Here is a 22,046-nt window from a genome sequence, read left to right as displayed (position 1 = left end):
ATCATGAATGTCAATATACTCGGATTATACTTCCTCCTTCACTGAGTACACATTCGATAATATCCACTTCTGCGCAGGCTCTCCATCCCAACATCTGGAAACAAGCACTTTTCGCAGGTGCTATATCAGATGCATTTAATTGTAATGCTATTTCAATAGAAGTACTCTGATTGACATTTACAAATAAGTATATTATTCTCATTAAGAAAAGCTCAAATGAGTGGTGTTCATTGTCCACATGAAAAAGTGGTATTTTCAACCAAAAGCACACTCACACAAAATCATAACGCATCACTGTGAGACAGTAACGTTAAGAGCTCTTCTTAGCCTACTATGTTATAGCTGAATCATTTCAGGGGGCAGTGAAGTTGACAGTCTGAGTCAACTCTCCCCCAGATAAAAAGTGACATGTCCCCAAACTCCATGGTCTTTTTGGACAATGTATCCGTTTAAAATGTTGAAGCCAGGCTTCGGTCTCGCCACAGTGTGGAAGCAGGCGCGATCCCCCAGGTCTTTGATTTAATTTTTTTTTTTTTAAACAAGGAAAAAAAGCGATTGGCTGACGAGGGCCCACGTCAATACGCATTTTGGGAGCGCATAGCTTGGCTATAGCAGTTAGCAACCAGATAGATACACAGTCGGCGCTCCATCAAACCTTACATCTGTGGATGAAGCGAACCAAGGGGAAACAGCTGTATGCAGGCTATGTTAGCGATCTGAAACGGCAACATCTGACTGTGGACACGTAGGACAGAGTCTTTTCCTACATACATTGTGCTGTCATTTTCTGTCTGCTGTTTTGTGGATAACAAAAGCGAATTCGATTCGAACGGAGTCATTGGAACAGACGAGTGAACGAGAATTGAACCGCAGTGGATGTCTTGCTCTTTCTGTGTTCACATCGTAATACAACTGTAGCTGAGTAATCGCATGGAGATGGAGTAAAATTGAGGTCATCTGGAATTGAATTGCGGCTGAGAGATGGAGAATTTGTTTTGTCCGCTCTGATCTAATAGGAGGGAGAGAAGAACTGCTGGATACATAGGGGATACAACTCCGATATGAACGTGGCTTTCTCGCTCTGCTTGAGGTAGCTGCTAAAGCCAATGAAAGACAGCGGTCTTGAGAACGCATACGGTCGCTTTCGAATGTAGATATACCCGTTTATTATTGCACATTTAAATAAAAACTAATGTGATCTAATACTAGTAACTAGGAATATCGTTGCATATTTTTTTGTTGAATTACTCTTCCAAGTATCAACCAACCGATCTTCTACGGGAGAATGGCCATAATACGAAAGGTAATGCCTTTACCAATCATGTTGTTGATATAGCTGGAAAGTGCATGCATATTGACACAGTCTAATGACATCTAGCTTGATTATTGGCTGTTTCGCTACGAAATAGCTTTTTAGCACACTTCTACGGCTCGCTATAGCGCGTGCTGTGGAAAACCGTATCGGCGTTCTGTGGTGCGTCGGCTGGGTTTGCTTAACGTGCCTGGCAGTTGGACACTTGCAACTACTGCTAGTTTGTTGTAACAAGCACTAACTCTTTATCTGCATTGTGCGCTCTGCCTGGAAGTCATTTTCAGCGCGAGACTATCCATATCCAGCGGGAGCGTAAAGTAACCAAGACTACCGAGGTTTTTACCTTACTACGTTAGCTAGTTAGTTGTCCAAGTTGACGATAAATAACATAACTATTTCGCTGTACATTCGCTTTGGTACAGTCCCCTTGACAGTCGATATATGTGCCTGTTCGTTTGTAGAATTAATTATAGCTTCGACAAGACAGCACTGCAGAAGTGTAGCTAGCGAACTATTCCACCATGGTTAGCCAGTTATGCTAGCTAGCCATAAAGACGAGTGGGAAGGGAAAGGCCACAGAGAGTACTCTTCAATAAAGGTAAATGAATAACGTAACATTTATGATCGGAAGAAAATATAATAGAAAATCGAGTCACCGTTAACAGATACTATTGACAGCTTCAATGTTTTTCGGTGTATTTATTTTTTTAGCTTGCTCACGGTATCGATTCGACCCACGAAATGAATGAGATCGTTCATTCACAGATTGACGACCCGTCATGTGTGTCATGTTTAACCAGGTTCAGATGTTTTTTGTATTAGCTTTGTAATTACATTTGTCACTTCGGATTTATCTTAATTTTGGGATTTCTAAAAAAAATCTCAGTTAATAAATTATCTGCGCATGGTCGGAAATCTGGTAAACGAGATTATACATTACCAGTGGAAATTACTCGTGGGAAAATATAAATAGTACAATTATGGGGAATTACATTTTTCCCCCGGTGCTTTAATTAACATTCAGACATGTCCATACATTTCTGAACAAGAGTAATGGAATGGGTAGAGAGCTAATTCGTTTTTAGATGCGACACTGTTTTTCGTCCCAAATCGCACACGTCCATATCAGTGGTTTTCAAACCACTCATTGGGGACCCTTCCTCCTTCCACAATGGAAAAGTTTAAACTGAATCCTTGGGACATGCCAACTCTGACGCTACTCCTAAACGGTTAATGCATGGCTCTCCAATAGGGTTAGTTACAACTGCTGTTGAAACGAAAACCTACAGGAGGTTTAGGGTAGAGATGTCCCAAGGATCCCAGATAGCACTAACCTTTTCACAATTTTATTGTAGCTCTGAACTAGCTCACCTGATTCACCTATTCAAGGGATTGATGATTTGTTGACATGTTGAATCAGGTGTGCTAGTTCTGGAATAGATCAAATACATGGAACGGCTATGGTTCCCCTGAGAAGAGGTTTGATAACCATGACATATAGTAAACTACTTTTGTGTAGGGAATAGCTCTGGTCAAAAGTAGTGTACTATGTAGGGAATAGAGTGAAATTTGGTATATGCCAAACAAAGTCTCCTGTTCTGCAGTAGTGATGCCAAACCAAGTCTCCCGTTCTGCAGTAGTGATGCCAAACCAAGTCTCCCGTTCTGCAGCTGCAGTAGTGATGCCAAACCAAGTCTCCTGTTCTGCAGCTGCAGTAGTGATGCCAAACCAAGTCTCCCGTTCTGCAGTAGTGATGCCAAACCAAGCTACTCTCTGAATTGTTTTACTCTGTAACCCTGAGGTCAAGCAGAGTCGGGTTGAGGTTTACAGTTACTTTACATTTGGATATGCAATTAAACCAAACTTCTCTGCCTCTTGACTCATTCCTTCACTCTCCCTCTGTTCTCTTTTTTAGTGAATCTGCCCCTTGCTTTGGAGGCGGTGGAGTTAATGGTGTGAGTGAGATTTCTCCCTCCCCCACCATCACTACAGCGACACGCCAGAGGCTGTCCACTGTCCAGGCCCAAGCAGTCAGCCTGAGCCTGCTAGTACAGACTATCTGGCCTCCTCTTCTTGTGGTCCCTTATGCTCAATGAAGGCTATCTCTGGGTCGCTACAGGATGGATGGTGTGGATTTGACGGTCCTTGTGTGTCATCATCAGCGCTTGCTCCTCTGTGACTGTTTCCTGTTCTTTTCCATTTATAAAAGAACGCCCCCTCTTCTGGGCCCAACCACCCCTGAGCGCTGTAAAAGTTATAGTAACTGTTGTTGCTAAGTGACACTTACAGAGGAGGTTAAGTTAACTCTCCCCCCCATCCAAACTCCACAGAGGGTTTTCTCCAGAGGTTTTATTTTCTATACCCATATTATATATTTCCCCTCTCAGGAGTTTGTTTGGAAGACGCACAGGTGTTCGGTTCTTCACAACAAAAGTTTTGGTTTATTGTTGGTTGAGGTTTACAGTTACTTTTTCTCGAGTTTTTTGTTCTTCCTTGTAATTTATTTATACCTCATATTTTTGATTTTTTTTCTCATTGCTCACGCACACCCCCTGGAATAAAAAAAATAACAAGATGTCGGAAACAGACAGGTTCCTAGCCCCTTTCCCTCCGCCGCCCAAGAATGTGAATGGTTCCAGCTCGGACACGTACCTTGGTGAGAATTTGGGGACCGACGGTGTCCGCCGACGCCGCCACACCATGGACCGCGACCCCAAACAGGCCGAACATCGCTTCTTCCGGCGCAGCGTCATCTGTGACTCGAACGCCACCGCCTTAGACCTCCCCAGCAAGGCCGTCATCCTCACCTCCCCGCCCGACTGCGAGCCCCCCAGCCTGGGCTGGCTCTCCCTGGCTGTCCCCTCTGTGGTGGTACCCGAGCCGTGCCTGGCAGTGGCCGAGGTGGAAGCAGATGAGGAAGGAGGGGATGGGCCTTGTAGTGCGGTATTAGGGCCCAGTGTTGGTGGCGGTACTAGAGTGGATGGTACGGTATTGCAGATAAAGCCATGCACGGCAGTATTGGATGTTTGCGGCGGAGAGAAAGGAAAGAAGCTGTCGTCGTTAGCCGCCGCAGAGGCTCCTGGAATGGAGGAGGTGGCGCCCAGTAAAGCAGGGGAGCCCGCGGAGGAGGAGAGCGGTAGTGTTACAGAGGAGATGCGAGAGGAGAAGGAGAAGGGGGCGGCTAAGGCCCTGTTAGAGGAGCAGAAGAGGGAAGCAGAGAAAAAGGTTCAGGACGACATAGAGGAAGTAGAGACCAAGGCCATAGGGACCTCGCTGGACGGACGCTTCCTGAAGTTTGACATCGAGATCGGACGCGGATCCTTCAAGACGGTCTACAAGGGCCTGGATACGGAGACTACAGTGGAGGTGGCGTGGTGCGAACTGCAGGTAAGACACAACCCAATCATTTACTATCCTTCTTTACTTCCTTACTCTCTGCTCTGAGTAACATTTTAAGCAGTGTTTTATTATACTCTCTCAGTTCTTCCTCCGCTGCCTATTGTAGTGGAGAACTAAAGTACCTAAATAGATTGGCGCACACAAAATATCCCAGGTATGAAGATACAGATAAGGTGCAGAAGGAAGGATGTAGCTTGCTAGTACCTCGTCTGATAAAGATCACACCGGGTTGGCAGATGGATGATGTCAGAGCAGCGCTGAGGTACGATGATGCCCAGCAAGGGTGCAACTGGCAGGTGCTGATGCAACAGCCCAGACAGACAGAATGGCACACAGGATGTTGTTGCTAGTTTCTACATTCTTATTCTGTACAAGAAGTTGTTTTTGTGGTCATGGTTCCCATAGTGCTTAATGTGGGTCATTCATTGAAGAAGCCTGGAGGGAGAGAGAGGAACATGTCTGTTAGAAAGTTTCAAGTTTGGCAGCCAGCCAGTCATATGACTGGATCTTAGCTGAATTCACAGCTCCGTTTAGAATCTAGCGCAGCTCTAGCTCACGTGGTGGAAGGAGCAGTTGGTTGCTTGGCTCTGTGATACGGTCACTGATAACTAACTCACAAATCCCTCCACGAAGGAGCCTCAGTTTGGGGTCAGGTAAGCAGGGGCGGACGTTAGTTTAAAAATAACACCTTGTGGTTAAACAGCTGTAACTCAGGGGGTGTGTCTCTAATGGCATCCTATTCCCTGTATAATCGACCACTTTGACCAGAGCCTCAGGGGCACAGTAAAGGGAAAAGGGAACGCATTACAGGGGGTCCGTGTTAACCATGCTGTTAATGAAACTCAGTAGGTTCTCATTTAGAGTGCGGTCGGGTCACTCACTGCAATGAAGCTGTTTTCCTCCTGTGTAGGAGTCACAAGGTGCTGTTTCTCCCTCTCTGCTGAAATTCACTTGTTCTGCCACCTTTTCTTTCAAAGAGATGTTTGTGAGTTGTGACTGAGCCCTGGTCCCAGCTCTGTGGCATAGATGGTACTGTTGTCACAATGACTTACGCTACAACTTGTTAGTCATAATTTCTAGTCAGTTGGGCTCAGATACTAGAAAACTGTCCATTCACAGTCCTCCCCTATAATCCACAACCACGGAATTGAATCACATCACTCAGTCGCCTGGTTGCTGCTGATTGCATTTGCCCTTTCAAGCATCATCCAGGCAGCTCATCCAATAGTGAATGTTGAATAACTATAAAGAGCTCCTGGTCTGTAGATTAATGTTATGTTACATAAATGTGTGTATCCACTCTAACCACAGGTAACGTAATGTTACGTAAATGTGTGTATCCACTCTAACCACAGGTAACGTAATGTTACGTAAATGTGTGTATCCACTCTAACCACAGGTAACGTAATGTTACGTAAATGTGTGTATCCACTCTAACCACAGGTAACGTAATGTACATTGCATGTAGGGTTAAGACCTCTATTTGTCCTGCTGGCTCGGTAATCCTATGGATGTTAGTGTTTGTCAGACAGTTTTGTAAAACAGACTATGTACTTCTACTGACATGGGATGAAGTAGTGGGAGTGGGGTTACACACGCTGCCTGGGTGGGCGTGGCGTCATGAGAGCATCTGGAATTGGTCAATGACTGTTTGTGTGACGTGTGTGAAGAGTTGTGGGGGGTGGTGGGCATCCCTCAATAGCTGAACCAAAGCAGTCCCATCCCGGAGGGAATGAACGAAGGATGGGGGGAATGAAAGAAAGGAGGGAGGCGCGGAGGGGTAGTGGGGTCGTAGGTCATGAGTAGGCGCAGCGAGGAGTTGATGACAATGTTTGCTTTTGACAAAGAGAGGGAGCAGAATGAAAAGGGGAAGTGGACACACACACACACACACACACACACACACACACACACACACACACAGAGAGAGGAGTGCCTGGCCTTGTATGCTGCAGTGGCCCTCTGTCCTTTTGTAGGCCAGGGCTGAGAGTTTGGTTGTTGGGTGGAGGAACTCTAGAAGGAAACCACTTTGTAATTGGTCAATGTTTTCTGGGCTTGGGGGACAGTGGGGGGAAAATGAGGAAGAATAATCTAGTCTGCATCCCAAATGGTTCCCTATTTATTGCACTACTGTTGACAAAGGCGGCAAGGCCGTAGGGCTTTGGTCAGAAGTAGTGCACTCTATGGGGAATAGGGTGCCATTTGGGATGTTACCTTGTAGGCGGTCGGTTGTAGAGGGAATTTCAAGGTTTTTGAGCACCAAGCCAGGCTAAGTAGAGGGGGAGGGACCGAGCACCTTTGAGCGTTATTCTAATGCCATTCATGCTAGACTTGAGAGAGAGAATTTCTATGGTCTCTTTCTCAATGCAGATTGTCTATGTTTGAGGCCAGAATTGTTTTATCTATTAATACACTTTTTTTTGGGGGGGGGGCGGCAAGTTAGTCTTGTCCCATCGCTGCAACTCCCGTACGGATTCGGGAGAGGCGAAGGTCAAGAGAGCCATGCCTCCTCCGGAACACAAACCCGCCAAGCCTCACTGCTTCTTGACACACAGCTCACTTAACCCAGAAGCCAGCCTCACCAATGTGTCGGAGGAAATACTGTATTACTGGCGACCGATGTCAGCGTGCATGAGCCAGCCGCCACAGGGAGTCGCTAGAGCACGATGGGACAAGGACATCCCAGCTGGCCAAACCTCCACCTAACCCGGATGACTCTGGGCCAGTTGTGCACCGCCGGCTGTGACACAACCCGGGATCGAACCCGAATCTGTAGTGACGCCTCAAACACTGCAATGCAGTGCCTTAGACCGCTGTTCCACTCGGGAGGCCCGTGTTTGGGGCCAGATTTAACCTAACGTTACTTTGAAATGTCTTTCTCTTAAGTTGAGGTTTTTGTATGACTTTCTAGGCTGATCATTTTTTTAAAACAATGATAGTATCTTAAAGAGCCACTGAACAAGCCGTTTGGCACGTGTGTTTTTCTGTTGCTCATTAGAAAGACTAGATTTCAGTCTTAGAGGTGTGTCTCCTGACCGATTTCCACTTTTGGTTAATGGTGTTTGTCCCTCATGAGACACTGTAGGAAGCCCATTTAATTTCCTCAACGTCCTCAGAAATCTGTAATTAATTTTTACATTTTGGCCGAGGATGTTTTAGATGCACAATTTTTCATCCATCAAAGGTGTTTGATGCAGTATTTCTCAAGTAAAATAATGTGCTACGTGTTCTTATGTAAACAGTCAGAGCTGTTGGGCAGGTCTGTCTCACTGCCCTCTACCCAATAGCATAGACAGTCTCCACAGCTGTTCACCCTATGTTAGTGGGCACCCCAACCTTCATTTACCCAGTGTGACGCGCAGATGTTCCAAACTCCGTTTTAGACCAGACTGACTTCATCCTATTTACACTTTGTAGTAAATTTGGGCACTAGAATAAGTGTTTCTGACTCATATCGATTCCGCATAGGCCGTTTTCAAAGGGATTTGTTGCTTTTTAAAGGCAGTCACTCTTTTTAATTACTTAGCCTACCCCTCTTTATACTTGACTGATATTTTTTTTTTGTCACACAAGACAATGCTAGCTAACTATATAGCTAGGTGTCATTATCTGAAATAACCCTAATTTATAAGACAGTTCTTATTTGATTAATGGTGGTCGGACCCATCTGTGAAGCTGGCCACAGTAAGGATTAGCCACAATAGTGGACTTTGTGGTCAGTCTTCAAAATACAAATACTATTTGTAGTCATTTGCATCACTGTCAATTACATACCTTTTATTTTGAAGGCAAACTGCAACTTGCACTATTATGGCTAATCCTTACTGTGGCTAGCTTCACAACACATACATAACCCAGTCCGGTCGAGCCTCACTAGCCAGATGAAGCTAGCTACCTGTTTATAACGTTAGTTTGGGCTAAGTAGCTGGCTAGCTATTTATTTTTCATTTTCATGAAGTTCAATTTCAATAGGCAAACAACAAATAGCAACCTAGCTAATATTTACTCACAAGGATTCTGAAATTATTGCTAAGAATAATGCAGTTTCTACTGGTCATTGTTTTCAGGCTGGTTGTATTGGTGCTAAAGCTAGCTACCCCAGAAGTTGCGGTCGAACAAATTATGCTTTATTACCAAAGCGGTATTGTAAACACGTCGTTTGTGGCCGGTGTTCGCTTGTTTGCAGACTTTTTGTACAGCTTTGACAGTGCTACTGTATCTTCTTTGACACACAAAGACCTAAATGGCATTCCATAGTATGTATGTCGTGAAGCTATTAGCAGTGACGCTATTACTGTGTAACTCCGGTAGGGCAACATCTGAAAATGGCACACTTTGTAGTGTGTACCGGTGCTCAACCAGTCGGCGAAAGCCAACATCACAAATGACAGAGAGCGGTTGATTGTCAAGGGCAATGAATTCCTTTATCTTGGCTTTAATGGATTTTGCCATTGAGTTGTCTCGCTGAAATTTTGTTACTCTTTCAAATGACTGCTGGACTTGTTGACTGCTTGATCCACACAACAGACATTGTGGGCTAGGTTAGGAATGCTGTGTTGCACGTGTAGCTCTACATTTTACGTGGCGTCATTACATCCTGTACCTACGTTATATAGGTATGTACCTCATCTACCTACGTTATATAGGTATGTACCTCATCTACCTACGTTATATAGGTATGTACCTCATCTACCTACGTTATATAGGTATGTACCTCATCTACCTACGTTATATAGGTATGCACGTCAGCTTTAACATCGGTTTTGCACATCGCTGTTAAACTAGACATCGGCCAATAACGATGTAGGCATTTTTAGCTAATATCGTCTGATTCCAATATGTTCACCGATATATCGTGCATCCCTAGTATCTTTGACCATCTGTATTCCCAGTCGTGAAATCCATAGATTAGGGCTCAGGACCTCGGTCTGGGGTGAAGGTTCACTTTCCAAGAGGACAACGACCCTAAGCACACAGCCATGACAACGCAGGAGTGGCTTCGGGACAAGTCTCTGAATGTCTCTGAGTGTCCCAGCCAGAGCCCTGACTTCAACCCGATCGAACATCTCTGGAGAGACCTGAAAATAGCTGTGCAGCGACGCTTCCCATCCAACCTGACAGAGCTGGAGAGGATCTGCAGAGAAGAATGGAAGAAACTCCCCAAATACAGGTGTGCCAAGCCTGTAGCGTCATACCCAAGAAGACTTGAGGCTGTAATCGCTGCCAAAGGTGCTTCAACAAAGTACTTAGTAAAGGGTCTGAATACAGGTAAATGTGATATTTCAGTACATTGTTTTTATTTTTTTTGGCAAGCATTTCTAAAAACCTGTTTGTTTTGTCATTATGGGGTATTGTGCATAGATTGAGGGGGGAATATCTATTGAATCCATTTTAGATTGAGGCTGTAACGTACCAAAATGGGGAAAAAGTCAAGGGGTCTGAATACTTTCTGAATGCACTGTATATGCTCTGAGTACTCGCTCTCGTAGCTTTTTTCTTTCAGTGCTTTCTCTCGCTTTCACATGTATCGCATGAGTCTCATTCATATATATCTCATGTCTCACTCTCGCTTTGGTTCTGAGCTTATTCTCTTGGCTTTTTAAAAATATTTTGTGCTTTCTCTCGCTTTCACCTCATGAGTCTCATCGCTCTTTCTTTTACCTCATCTCTCTCTCTCTCTCGTGTCCTAAGATGTCAGAGAGAGGACAGGACAGTGGAAACAAAGCAGTGTTATTGTAACTCAGTGGAGGAGACCTGTAAACTCTCATTTTAGGAGACACGTTCTTCATTCTGCTTTCGCAGAGTGATAGAAACAGAACCTGACTCACAGTTTGCGCAACACCCCATTCCACTAGCCATCCGTCTGTCTCTTTTTCTCTCTTTTCCCCTCTCTCCCCCTCGCTGACGTGTTTCCTGTCTGTGTGACCTTGGGTCGTAGTGGAGAGTAGACAGCAGAGTTTTGCTGCCCAAACAGCAACCTATTCCCTATATAGTGCACTACTTTTCACCAGAGCCCTATTTGTCGTGCACTAAATCGTGAATTGGGCTCCATTTGGGACGTAGACCCAACGTGCTGCTCTAATTGCCCTTAAACTGGTTGTCATGTAGACTCTTCACTTACACTTGGCTCTCCTTCCTCCTTCCGTTATGCTACAGGTCCAGGACCTGCGCCAAGGAAAGTCTAGGCCTACACACACACACACACACACACACACACAGCGACACACGCGTGCGCGACACACACAGACACAGACAGACACACTGAAGCAAGAAGTTTTTAGGGAAAAAACTGCCGTAAAGAATGTAGAAGATGTAAATTGACCCGATTTATTCTATATTACAACACAGTAATGGACTAAGAGGTCATACTGGAGGTCTTTCTCTCCCTCTGCTCTGACGTAATCCTTCAGTCGGCCCTGAGCTCTGGGGCTTATCACAGAGATGTTAGTAATCAGAGTAAAGGAATTTGTGAGGGAGGTGACTCTGCCTTGTCTGCCCTGCAGCTAAGACACACACACACACTGAGATCTCAGAGGCAATGGCTAAGTGAGCAGTGGAGAGAGAGAGCGAGAGTCTGCGTCCCGAATTGCACACTATTCCCTATTTAGGCTGGTGCACCTGCTCAAAAGTAGTGCACTATGTAAGAAATGGTGCACTATGTAGGGAGTTCTGGGACACAGCCATCGTGTCGTCATCAGTGAATAATGCAGAGGATGTGAACAGAGAGGAGTGCCAAATTGCAACCTATTTTCTTTATAGTGCACTACTTTTAACCAGAGCCCTGATCAAAGGTAGTGCACTATAAAGGGAATAGGGTGCCATTTTTGACAGCCAGAGAGAGAGGAGGAAGAAACCCAATCCCATGGATCTGAGCCACAGCCATTTCCCTTCTCTTCCCTTGATTCATTGTTGAAGTACTGTGTGTGTGTCAGTGTTGGGTCAGAGGAAGACAGAGCAGAGGAGAAGGGGCTGCGCTTCCTTCATTTACAAACTCTGTCCTCCTTCCTTGTGGTGTGTGTGTCTTGAGTGTGTGCGTTTACACGTTTTGAGTGTGAGATATAGGAACATAAGTCTGTAATGGAAATCTACTGAGTGTGTTTGTCTTGTCTCTGAAATATATGATTGACAGTTATTTAATTTTTTTATTCTCTCTCGTTCTCTCTCTGCTTTGCATTTTATCACTCAGCTAGTAAATTTGTCCGTCTGGTTTAGTCTTTGGGCTCCATGTCTGCTGAAAGCATTTGTCTCACTCTTACCTCCCCCTCTCTCTGTCAGAGCCTTGTGGGTGGGATAAGGGTTTTGAGTGGCGCAGTGTGGTGTAGAGGATTTGCGTGGTTTGAGTTGCGGCAGCAGTCAGACTAGGCTACACTAGAGCGACATTGGGATTGTTCTGTAACATGGCTGTGAACAAGGCTGGGTGAATTGGGGACAGGTGAAGCCCCTGTGTGACAGTGGGGTTGTTCTGTAACAGGGCTGTGAACAAGGCTGGGTGAATTGGGGACAGGTGAAGCCCCGGTGTGACAGTGGGGTTGTTCTGTAACAGGGCCGTGAACAAGGCTGGGTGAATTGGAGACTGTGTGACAGTGGGGTTGTTCTGTAACAGGGCTGTGAACAAGGCTGGGTGAATTGGGGTTGTTCTGTAACAGGGCCGTGAACAAGGCTGGGTGAATTGGAGACAGGTGAAGCCCCTGTGTGACAGTGGGGTTGTTCTGTAACAGGGCTGTGAACAAGGCTGGGTGAATTGGGGACAGGTGAAGCCCCGGTGTGACAGTGGGGTTGTTCTGTAACAGGGCCGTGAACAAGGCTGGGTGAATTGGGGACAGGTGAAGCCCCTGTGTGACAGTGGGGTTGTTCTGTAACAGGGCCGTGAACAAGGCTGGGTGAATTGGGGACAGGTGAAGCCCCGGTGTGACAGTGGGGTTGTTCTGTAACAGGGCTGTGAACAAGGCTGGGTGAATTGGGGACAGGTGAAGCCCCGGTGTGACAGTGGGGTTGTTCTGTAACAGGGCCGTGAACAAGGCTGGGTGAATTGGGGACAGGTGAAGCCCCTGTGTGACAGTGGGGTTGTTCTGTAACAGGGCCGTGAACAAGGCTGGGTGAATTGGGGACAGGTGAAGCCCCGGTGTGACAGTGGGGTTGTTCTGTAACAGGGCTGTGAACAAGGCTGGGTGACAGTGGGGTTGTTCTGTAACAGGGCTGTAAACAAGGCTGGGTGAATTGGAGACTGTGTGACAGTGGGGTTGTTCTGTAACAGGGCCATGAACAAGGCTGGGTGAATTGGGGACTGTGTGACAGTGGGGTTGTTCTGTAACAGGGCCGTGAACAAGGCTGGGTGAATTGGAGACTGTGTGACAGTGGGGTTGTTCTGTAACAGGGCCATGAACAAGGCTGGGTGAATTGGGGACAGGTGAAGCCCCTGTGTGACAGTGGGGTTGTTCTGTAACAGGGCCGTGAACAAGGCTGGGTGAATTGGAGACTGTGTGACAGTGGGTTGTTCTGTAACAGGGCCATGAACAAGGCTGGGTGAATTGGAGACAGTGTGACAGTGGGATTGTTCTGTAACAGGGCCGTGAACAAGGCTGGGTGAATTGGAGACTGTGTGACAGTGGGGTTGTTCTGTAACAGGGCCGTTAACAAGGCTGGGTGAATTGGAGACTGTGTGACAGTGGGGTTGTTCTGTAACAGGGCCGTGAACAAGGCTGGGTGAATTGGGGACAGGTGAAGCCCCTGTGTGACAGTGGGGTTGTTCTGTAACAGGGCCGTGAACAAGGCTGGGTGAATTGGAGACTGTGTGACAGTGGGATTGTTCTGTAACAGGGCTGTGAACAAGGCTGGGTGAATTGGATACTGTGTGACAGTGGGGTTGTTCTGTAACAGGGCTGTGAACAAGGCTGGGTGACAGTGGGGTTGTTCTGTAACAGGGCTGTAAACAAGGCTGGGTGACAGTGGGGTTGTTCTGTAACAGGGCTGTAAACAAGGCTGGGTGACTGTGGGGTTGTTCTGTAACAGGGCTGTAAACAGGGCTGTATGACAGTGGGGTTGTTCTGTAACAGGGCCGTGAACAAGGCTGGGTGAATTGGGGACAGGTGAAGCGCCTGCGTCAGACATGCTGTATGATTTACCTCTGAAGAAGCATGACCCAGCTGATCTTTCTCGCTCGCACTGTCTCTCTTTCGCTCTCTCTCTCTCTCTCTCTCTCTCTCTCTCTCTCTCTCTCTGTCGTTAGCTGTCTCTCTGTGTGTGTGTGTGTCGCTCTCTCTGTGTCTCTTTCGCTCGCACTCTCTCTGTCTCTAGCTGTCTCTCTGTGTGTGTGTGTGTGTGTGTGTCGCTCTCTCTGTCTCTCTCTTTCGCTCTCTCTCTCTCTGTCTCTAGCTGTCTGTGTGTGTGTGTCCCTCTCTCTGTGTCTCTTTCGCTCTCTCTCTCTCTGTCTCTAGCTGTCTCTCTGTGTGTGTGTGTGTGTGTCGCTCTCTCTGTCTCTCTCTTTCGCTCTCTCTCTCTCTGTCTCTAGCTGTCTGTGTGTGTGTGTCCCTCTCTCTGTGTCTCTTTCGCTCTCTCTCTCTCTGTCTCTAGCTGTCTCTCTGTGTGTGTGTGTGTCGCTCTCTCTGTGTCTCTTTCGCTCTCTTTCTGTCTCTAGCTGTCTCGCTCTGTGTGTGTGTCGCTCTCTCTGTGTCTCTCTTTCCATCTCTCTGTCTTCCTCTCCTTTTTTGTTTTTCTGTCTTTCTCGTTTCCGTCAGACGCTTGTCTGTTCCCACATCTTAAGCTAACTGTCTGCTCTTTACTTTTACAGCCCGTCTCTCCTCAGTAGCACAGAGCGCTAGGCTAAATGCTAAAAGTCCCAACTGCAGTAGACTAAAAGCTAGAAACTCAACAGAAATAGGCTAAATGCTAGGCTAATAGCTAACATAAAGCAGGTCAGCTTGGCCTGCTCTGAAAGAAAGGGAAGGTGAATACCTAGTCAGTTGCACAACTGAATGCATTCAACCGAAATGTCTCTTCTGCATTTAACTCAACCCCTCTGAATCAGAGACGTGCGAGGGGCTGCCTTAATCATCATCTGCACCCGGGGAGCAGTTGTTGTTGGGGGTTAACTGCCTTGCTCAAAGGCAGAACGGCAGATCTTCCCATCTTGCTGGTTCGGTGATTTGAACCAGGGACCTTTCGGTTACCTCTTAACCGCTAGGCCACCTACAGCACTGAATCTCCTGTAGGTTTCAATGCCTGTCTTTTAAAGGGATTGAAGGAAGGGGAGAGAGATGGTGGCATGCCAAGGCTTGTTCTTTCTCTCCGCTCCTCCTGAGATGGGGATCTAAACTATGTGAAGATGTTTGCTGTAATTCCCCAGATATCCTCAGGGCCAACCAAGACTCTGAGTTTAAGAAGAAAACGTTTTTGTCTCTTCTCTTGGGAAGGCAGTGAACTGCTCATGTTTTCACTGCTCACCTCTACACCTCCTGCCTGCTCCCCCACTTCCACCTCTGTTTTACCTCCCATTATAAGCAATGCAAGTGACTCGTTCCCACGTCATACTTCCGTGTTAATGCCCCTGGTGTTTTGAATGGACTCATGAAAATGTGGTTACATCAGATATATATTTTCAGTTTTAGCGCTGAAGACCATTTTTCGCTAGGTTTTTGCCTATTGAATACCGGCCTACAAAATATCAAAAATGACAAGGCTACTAGCATAGCATATTGGCTCCATTACTAACCTCTTCTCTCTGGCCCGTGATCAGTTTTTGTCATGCTGATTGTCTTTAAATAATTTTCTGGAAAGGTTTTTTTAAAACCCATGCTGTTTGTGGAACGACAGACAGTCTGGAAGGAGGGCCCGGCCGAAGTGTGTTTCGGATTTAGAAAATTGAGGGGTTATGTTTTTTTATGAGCCAGTTAAACAATAGTGACATTGTCAAAATAATGAAACTAATCAGTTCACATTCTTCACTACAAAACCCCACATTGACAGATGGCTGCAAGTATAAAATCAGTGGAGTTGGATTCCTGTTTTCTATTCTCTTGAGTGAGTCTCCCCTTTCCCTCCAACTCTCCTGCACCTCCCCTTTCCCTCCAACTCTCCTGCACCTCCCCTTTCCCTCCAACTCTCCTGCACCTCCCCTTTCCCTCCAACTCTCCTGCACCTCCCCTTTCCCTCCAACTCTCCTGCACCTCCCCTTTCCCTCCAACTCTCCTGCACCTCCCCTTTCCCTCCAACTCTCCTGCACCTCCCCTTTCCCTCCAACTCTCCTGCACCTCCCCTTTCCCTCCAACTCTCCTGCACCTCCCCTTTCCCTCCAACTCTCCTGCACCTCCCCTTTCCCTCCAACTCTCCTGCACCTCCCCTTTCCCTCCAACTCTCCTATTCAACCACCCACAATCCCAACCTCCCTAATTCCCAACTCCCTGGTGCATCCTTCCAAAAATCCTCCACCCACCAACCTCCACCCACCAGTCTCCTGGCTAGACTAATTTACCAATCAGTGTTGTTAGCTGACGGGTTAATTGAGTGACTGACATAACAACTGAAACTGATGATGCCAACCACATTTAAAAATGGCACCTTGTGTGTTCTACTGTTCTAACTCTCAGGACGGCAAGTTGAGTGCACAAGGGAGTTAAAAAAATATAATGTGGGCCTACAAATGGGGGGGCCGCAAGTTGCCCATCCCTGACCTATATGAACTAGTGCAGAAAACAGGCTTGCTGTAATACAGTAGGAACATGGGTCTATTCACTAACAATGCGTTATGATGACATAAGTTTGCCTACTTGTGACTTACATGTCATGACCTTAAAGAACTGGTGCTGTGGTTTTGACTTTCAATAGCACTACCATGCCACAATGGATCCAGAGAGAGAACAAACCTATTGATCAACAGGCCTTATGTGAGCCTCGGTGGCTAAAACTGGGATAAACTAGACTGCTTGTTCACTTCACTGCATCAGCGTAAGCTGAGCTGCACTGCAGTGACTGTGCTGCCTGCTGCTCTGTAATTGTGTTTGTGTGAGAGAGACAGTCTGTTGTGGTTGATGATGGGTTCTATGTTGTCCACTGCTTCCTGGTTGGTTGGTTTTCTGTTTGCTCTCACATTCCCTGGATTCTTGTGGCAGGACATCAGTCATTTGTAAGAGCGGGCAGCTCACTGGACAAAAACACGTGGTTAGGGAGGGGTGTGTGTGACCCTCCTCTCCTTTCTACACCATCCCCATTCCATTGTTCCCTTTCAGAATAACCCGAACCAAGCAGAAAGACCCAATCATGAGCATAGTATCCAGCTGTCTTGATGCATAGAATTTAGTCAAGTCCTCCATTATGGCTCCTGAGTGGCGCAGTGGTTTAAGGCACTGCATCTCAGTGCAAGAGGCATCACTACAGTCCCTGGTTTGAATCTTGGCTGTATCACATCTGGCCATGTTTGGGAGTCCCATAGGGGGGCGCACAATTGGCCCAGCGTCGTCCTGGTTTGGCCGGGGTAGGCCGTCATTGTAAATAAGAATTAGTTCATCTGCTAACCAGCATACAAGTTTCTAAAATTGGAGAGTTCATATTTGTAATTTTAGTTTTTTTTTGAAGGCCTCAAGTCTAAATCTGTGGTCTAAAAACAAACACATTTTCTCATTTACCGTAAAGGAGGAAGAGCTCATGGTGTCTGTGATCAGAAGGGGAGAGAGAGACTGAGAAGAGAAGAACTGCTGACTCACTGAAGCTTTGGGCTTAATTGACCATTTGATTTTAATTTGGTCGTTTTCGCTTCTACACAATGAGTTTACTTCCGGCGCCGACAGAGATGGCCGCCTCGCTTCGCGTTCCTAGGAAACTATGCAGTTTTTTGTTTTTTTACGTGTTATTTCTTACATTAGTACCCCAGGTCATCTTAGGTTTCATCACATACAGTCGAGAAGAACTACTGAATATAAGATCAGCGTCAACTCACCATCAGTACGACCAAGAATACGCTTTTCGCGACGCGGATCCTGTGCTCTGCCTTACAAACAGGACAACGGAGTGGATCCCATGCAGCGACCCAAAAAAAACGACTCCGAAAAAGAGGGAAACGAGGCGGTCTTCTGGTCAGACTCCGGAGACGGGCACATCGTGCACCATTCCCTAGCATTCTTCTTGCCAATGTCCAGTCTCTTGACAACAAGGTTGATGAAATCCGAGCAAGGGTAGCATTCCAGAGGGACATCAGAGACTGTAACGTTCTTTGCTTCACGGAAACGTGGCTTACTGGAGAGACGCTATCCGAAGCGGTGCAGCCAACAGGTTTCTCCACGCATCGCGCAGACAGGAAAAAACATATTTCTGGTAAAAAGAGGGGCGGGGGCGTATGCCTTATGACTAACGTGACATGGTGTGATGAAAGAAACATACAGGAACTCAAATCCTTCTGTTCACCTGATTTAGAATTCCTCACAATCAAATGTAGACCGCATTATCTACCAAGAGAATTCTCTTCGATTATAATCACAGCCGTATATATCCCCCCCCCAAGCAGACACATCGTTGGCTCTGAATGAACTTTATTTGACTCTTTGCAAACTGGAAACCATTTATCCGGAGGCTGCATTCATTGTAGCTGGGGATTTTAACAAGGCTAATCTGAAAACAAGACTCCCCAAATTTTATCAGCATATCGATTGCGCAACCAGGGGTGGAAAGACCTTGGATCATTGTTACTCTAACTTCCGCGACGCATATAAGGCCCTGCCCCGCCCCCCTTTCGAAAAAGCTGACCACGACTCCATTTTGTTGATCCCTGCCTACAGACAGAAACTAAAACAAGAGGCTCCCACGCTGAGGTCTGTCCAACGCTGGTCCGACCAATCTGATTCCACACTCCAAGACTGCTTCCATCACGTGGACTGGGACATGTTTCGTATTGCGTCAGACAACAACATTGACGAATACGCTGATTCGGTGTGCGAGTTCATTAGAACGTGCGTTGAAGATGTCGTTCCCATAGCAACGATTAAAACATTCCCTAACCAGAAACCGTGGATTGATGGCAGCATTCGTGTGAAACTGAAAGCGCGAACCACTGCTTTTAATCAGGGCAAGGTGTCTGGTAACATGACCGAATACAAACAGTGCAGCTATTCCCTCGGCAAGGCTATCAAACAAGCTAAGCGTCAGTACAGAGACAAAGTAGAATCTCAATTCAACGGCTCAGACACAAGAGGCATGTGGCAGGGTCTACAGTCAATCACGGACTACAGGAAGAAATCCAGCCCAGTCACGGACCAGGATGTCCTGCTCCCAGGCAGACTAAATAACTTTTTTGCCCGCTTTGAGGACAATACAGTGCCACTGACACGGCCTGCAACGAAAACTTGCGGTCTCTCCTTCACTGCAGCCGAGGTGAGTAAGACATTTAAACGTGTTAACCCTCGCAAGGCTGCAGGCCCAGACGGCATCCCCAGCCGCGCCCTCAGAGCATGCGCAGACCAGCTGGCCGGTGTGTTTACGGACATATTCAATCAATCCCTATACCAGTCTGCTGTTCCCACATGCTTCAAGAGGGCCACCATTGTTCCTGTTCCCAAGAAAGCTAAGGTAACTGAGCTAAACGACTACCGCCCCGTAGCACTCACTTCCGTCATCATGAAGTGCTTTGAGAGACTAGTCAAGGACCATATCACCTCCACCCTACCTGACACCCTAGACCCACTCCAATTTGCTTACCGCCCAAATAGGTCCACAGACGATGCAATCTCAACCACACTGCACACTGCCCTAACCCATCTGGACAAGAGGAATACCTATGTGAGAATGCTGTTCATTGACTACAGCTCGGCATTCAACACCATAGTACCCTCCAAGCTCGTCATCAAGCTCGAGACCCTGGGTCTCGACCCGCCCTGTGCAACTGGGTACTGGACTTCCTGACGGGCCGCCCCCAGGTGGTGAGGGTAGGCAACAACATCTCCTCCCCGCTGATCCTCAACACTGGGGCCCCACAAGGGTGCGTTCTGAGCCCTCTCCTGTACTCCCTGTTCACCCACGACTGCGTGGCCACGCACGCCTCCAACTCAATCATCAAGTTTGCGGACGACACAACAGTGGTAGGCTTGATTACCAACAACGACGAGACGGCCTACAGGGAGGAGGTGAGGGCCCTCGGAGTGTGGTGTCAGGAAAATAACCTCACACTCAACGTCAACAAAACTAAGGAGATGATTGTGGACTTCAGGAAACAGCAGAGGGAACACCCCCCTATCCACATCGATGGAACAGTAGTGGAGAGGGTAGCAAGTTTTAAGTTCCTCGGCATACACATCACAGACAAACTGAATTGGTCCACTCACACAGACAGCATTGTGAAGAAGGCGCAGCAGCGCCTCTTCAACCTCAGGAGGCTGAAGAAATTCGGCTTGTCACCAAAAGCACTCACAAACTTCTACAGATGCACAATCGAGAGCATCCTGGCGGGCTGTATCACCGCCTGGTACGGCAACTGCTCCGCCCTCAACCGTAAGGCTCTCCAGAGGGTAGTGAGGTCTGCACAACGCATCACCGGGGGCAAACTACCTGCCCTCCAGGACACCTACACCACCCGATGTCACAGGAAGGCCATAAAGATCATCAAGGACATCAACCACCCGAGCCACTGCCTGTTCACCCCGCTATCATCCAGAAGGCGAGGTCAGTACAGGTGCATCAAAGCTGGGACTGAGAGACTGAAAAACAGCTTCTATCTCAAGGCTATAAGACTGTTAAACAGCCACCACTAACATTGAGTGGCTGCTGCCAACACACTGACACTGACTCAACTCCAGCCACTTTAATAATGGGATTGATGGGAAATGATGTAAATATATCACTAGCCACTTTAAACAATGCTACCTTATATAATGTTACTTACCCTACATTATTCATCTCATAGGCATACGTATATACTGTACTCTATATCATCGACTGTATCCTTATGTAATACATGTATCACTAGCCACTTTAACTATGCCACTTTGTTTACATACTCATCTCATATGTATATACTGTACTCGATACAATCTACTGTATCTGCCTATGCTGCTCTGTACCATCACTCATTCATATATCCTTATGTACATATTCTTTATCCCCTCACACTGTGTACAAGACAGTAGTTTTGGAATTGTTAGTTAGATTACTTGTTGGTTATTACTGCATTGTCGGAACTAGAAGCGCAAGCATTTCGCTACACTCGCATTAACATCTGCTAACCATGTGTATGTGACAAATAAAATTTGATTTGATTTGCTCTCAGAGAGGCCTTAAGACACAGTGGAGGAACAGGGTCACTCTTCTTCTTCTGTCTTTCTTTTCCTGTCTCTTTCTCTGCCCCCTCCCATCTTCTCTTTCTCTGCCCCCTCCCATCTTCTCTTTCTCTGCCAGCCTCCCATCTTCTCTTTCTCTGCCCCCTCCCATCTTCTCTTTCTCTGCCCCCTCCCATCTTCTCTTTCTCTGCCCCCTCCCGTCTTCTCTTTCTCTGCCAGCCTCCCATCTTCTCTTTCTCTGCCCCCTCCCATCTTCTCTTTCTCTGCCCCCTCCCATCTTCTCTTTCTCTGCCCCCTCCCATCTTCACTTTCTCTGCCCCCTCCCATCTTCTCTTTCTCTGCCCCCTCCCATCTTCTCTTTCTCTGCCCCCTCCCATCTTCTCTTTCTCTGCCCCCTCCCATCTTCTCTTTCTCTGCCCCCTCCCATCTTCTCTTTCTCTGCCCCCTCCCATCTTCTCTTTCTCTGCCCCCTCCCATCTTCTCTTTCACCGCCCCCTCCCATCTTCTCTTTCTCTGCCCCCTCCCATCTTCTCTTTCACCGCCCCCTCCCATCTTCTCTTTCACCGCCCCCTCCCATCTTCTCTTTCACCGCCCCCTCCCATCTTCTCTTTCACCGCCCCCTCCCATCTTCTCTTTCACCGCCCCCTCCCATCTTCTCTTTCTCCGCCCCCTCCCATCTTCTCTTTCACCGCCCCCTCCCATCTTCTCTTTCACCGCCCCCTCCCATCTTCTCCTTCACCGCCCCCTCCCATCTTCTCTTTCACCGCCCCCTCCCATCTTCTCTTTCACCGCCCCCTCCCATCTTCTCTTTCACCGCCCCCTCCCATCTTCTCTTTCACCGCCCCCTCCCATCTTCTCTTTCACCGCCCCCTCCCATCTTCTCTTTCACCGCCCCCTCCCATCTTCTCTTTCACCGCCCCCTCCCATCTTCTCTTTCACCGCCCCCTCCCATCTTCTCTTTCACCGCCCCCTCCCATCTTCTCTTTCACCGCCCCCTCCCATCTTCTCTTTCACCGCCCCCTCCCATCTTCTCTTTCACCGCCCCCTCCCATCTTCTCTTTCACCGCCCCCTCCCATCTTCT

General features: G+C 47.3%; 1 protein-coding gene across 1 annotated transcript in view; it reads left to right on the top strand.

Annotated features, from left to right (window-relative positions):
* The first annotated feature begins 608 nt into the window (after nucleotides 1–608).
* Nucleotides 609–22,046, top strand: part of LOC139393337 (serine/threonine-protein kinase WNK1-like) — a 212,444-nt gene continuing 191,006 nt past the window's right edge. Inside the window, exons 1-2 of the mRNA XM_071141971.1 lie at nucleotides 609–1,303; nucleotides 3,228–4,699. Of these exons, the coding sequence (XP_070998072.1) occupies nucleotides 3,887–4,699 (813 nt within the window). The 5' untranslated portion in view covers nucleotides 609–1,303; nucleotides 3,228–3,886. The remainder of the gene's footprint in view (nucleotides 1,304–3,227; nucleotides 4,700–22,046) is intronic.

This window comes from Oncorhynchus clarkii, chromosome 33, assembly GCF_045791955.1.
Source record: "Oncorhynchus clarkii lewisi isolate Uvic-CL-2024 chromosome 33, UVic_Ocla_1.0, whole genome shotgun sequence".
Taxonomy (NCBI): domain Eukaryota; kingdom Metazoa; phylum Chordata; class Actinopteri; order Salmoniformes; family Salmonidae; genus Oncorhynchus; species Oncorhynchus clarkii.
Note: the sequence above shows the minus strand (reverse complement) of the source record. Positions and strands in the feature narration are given on the sequence as shown.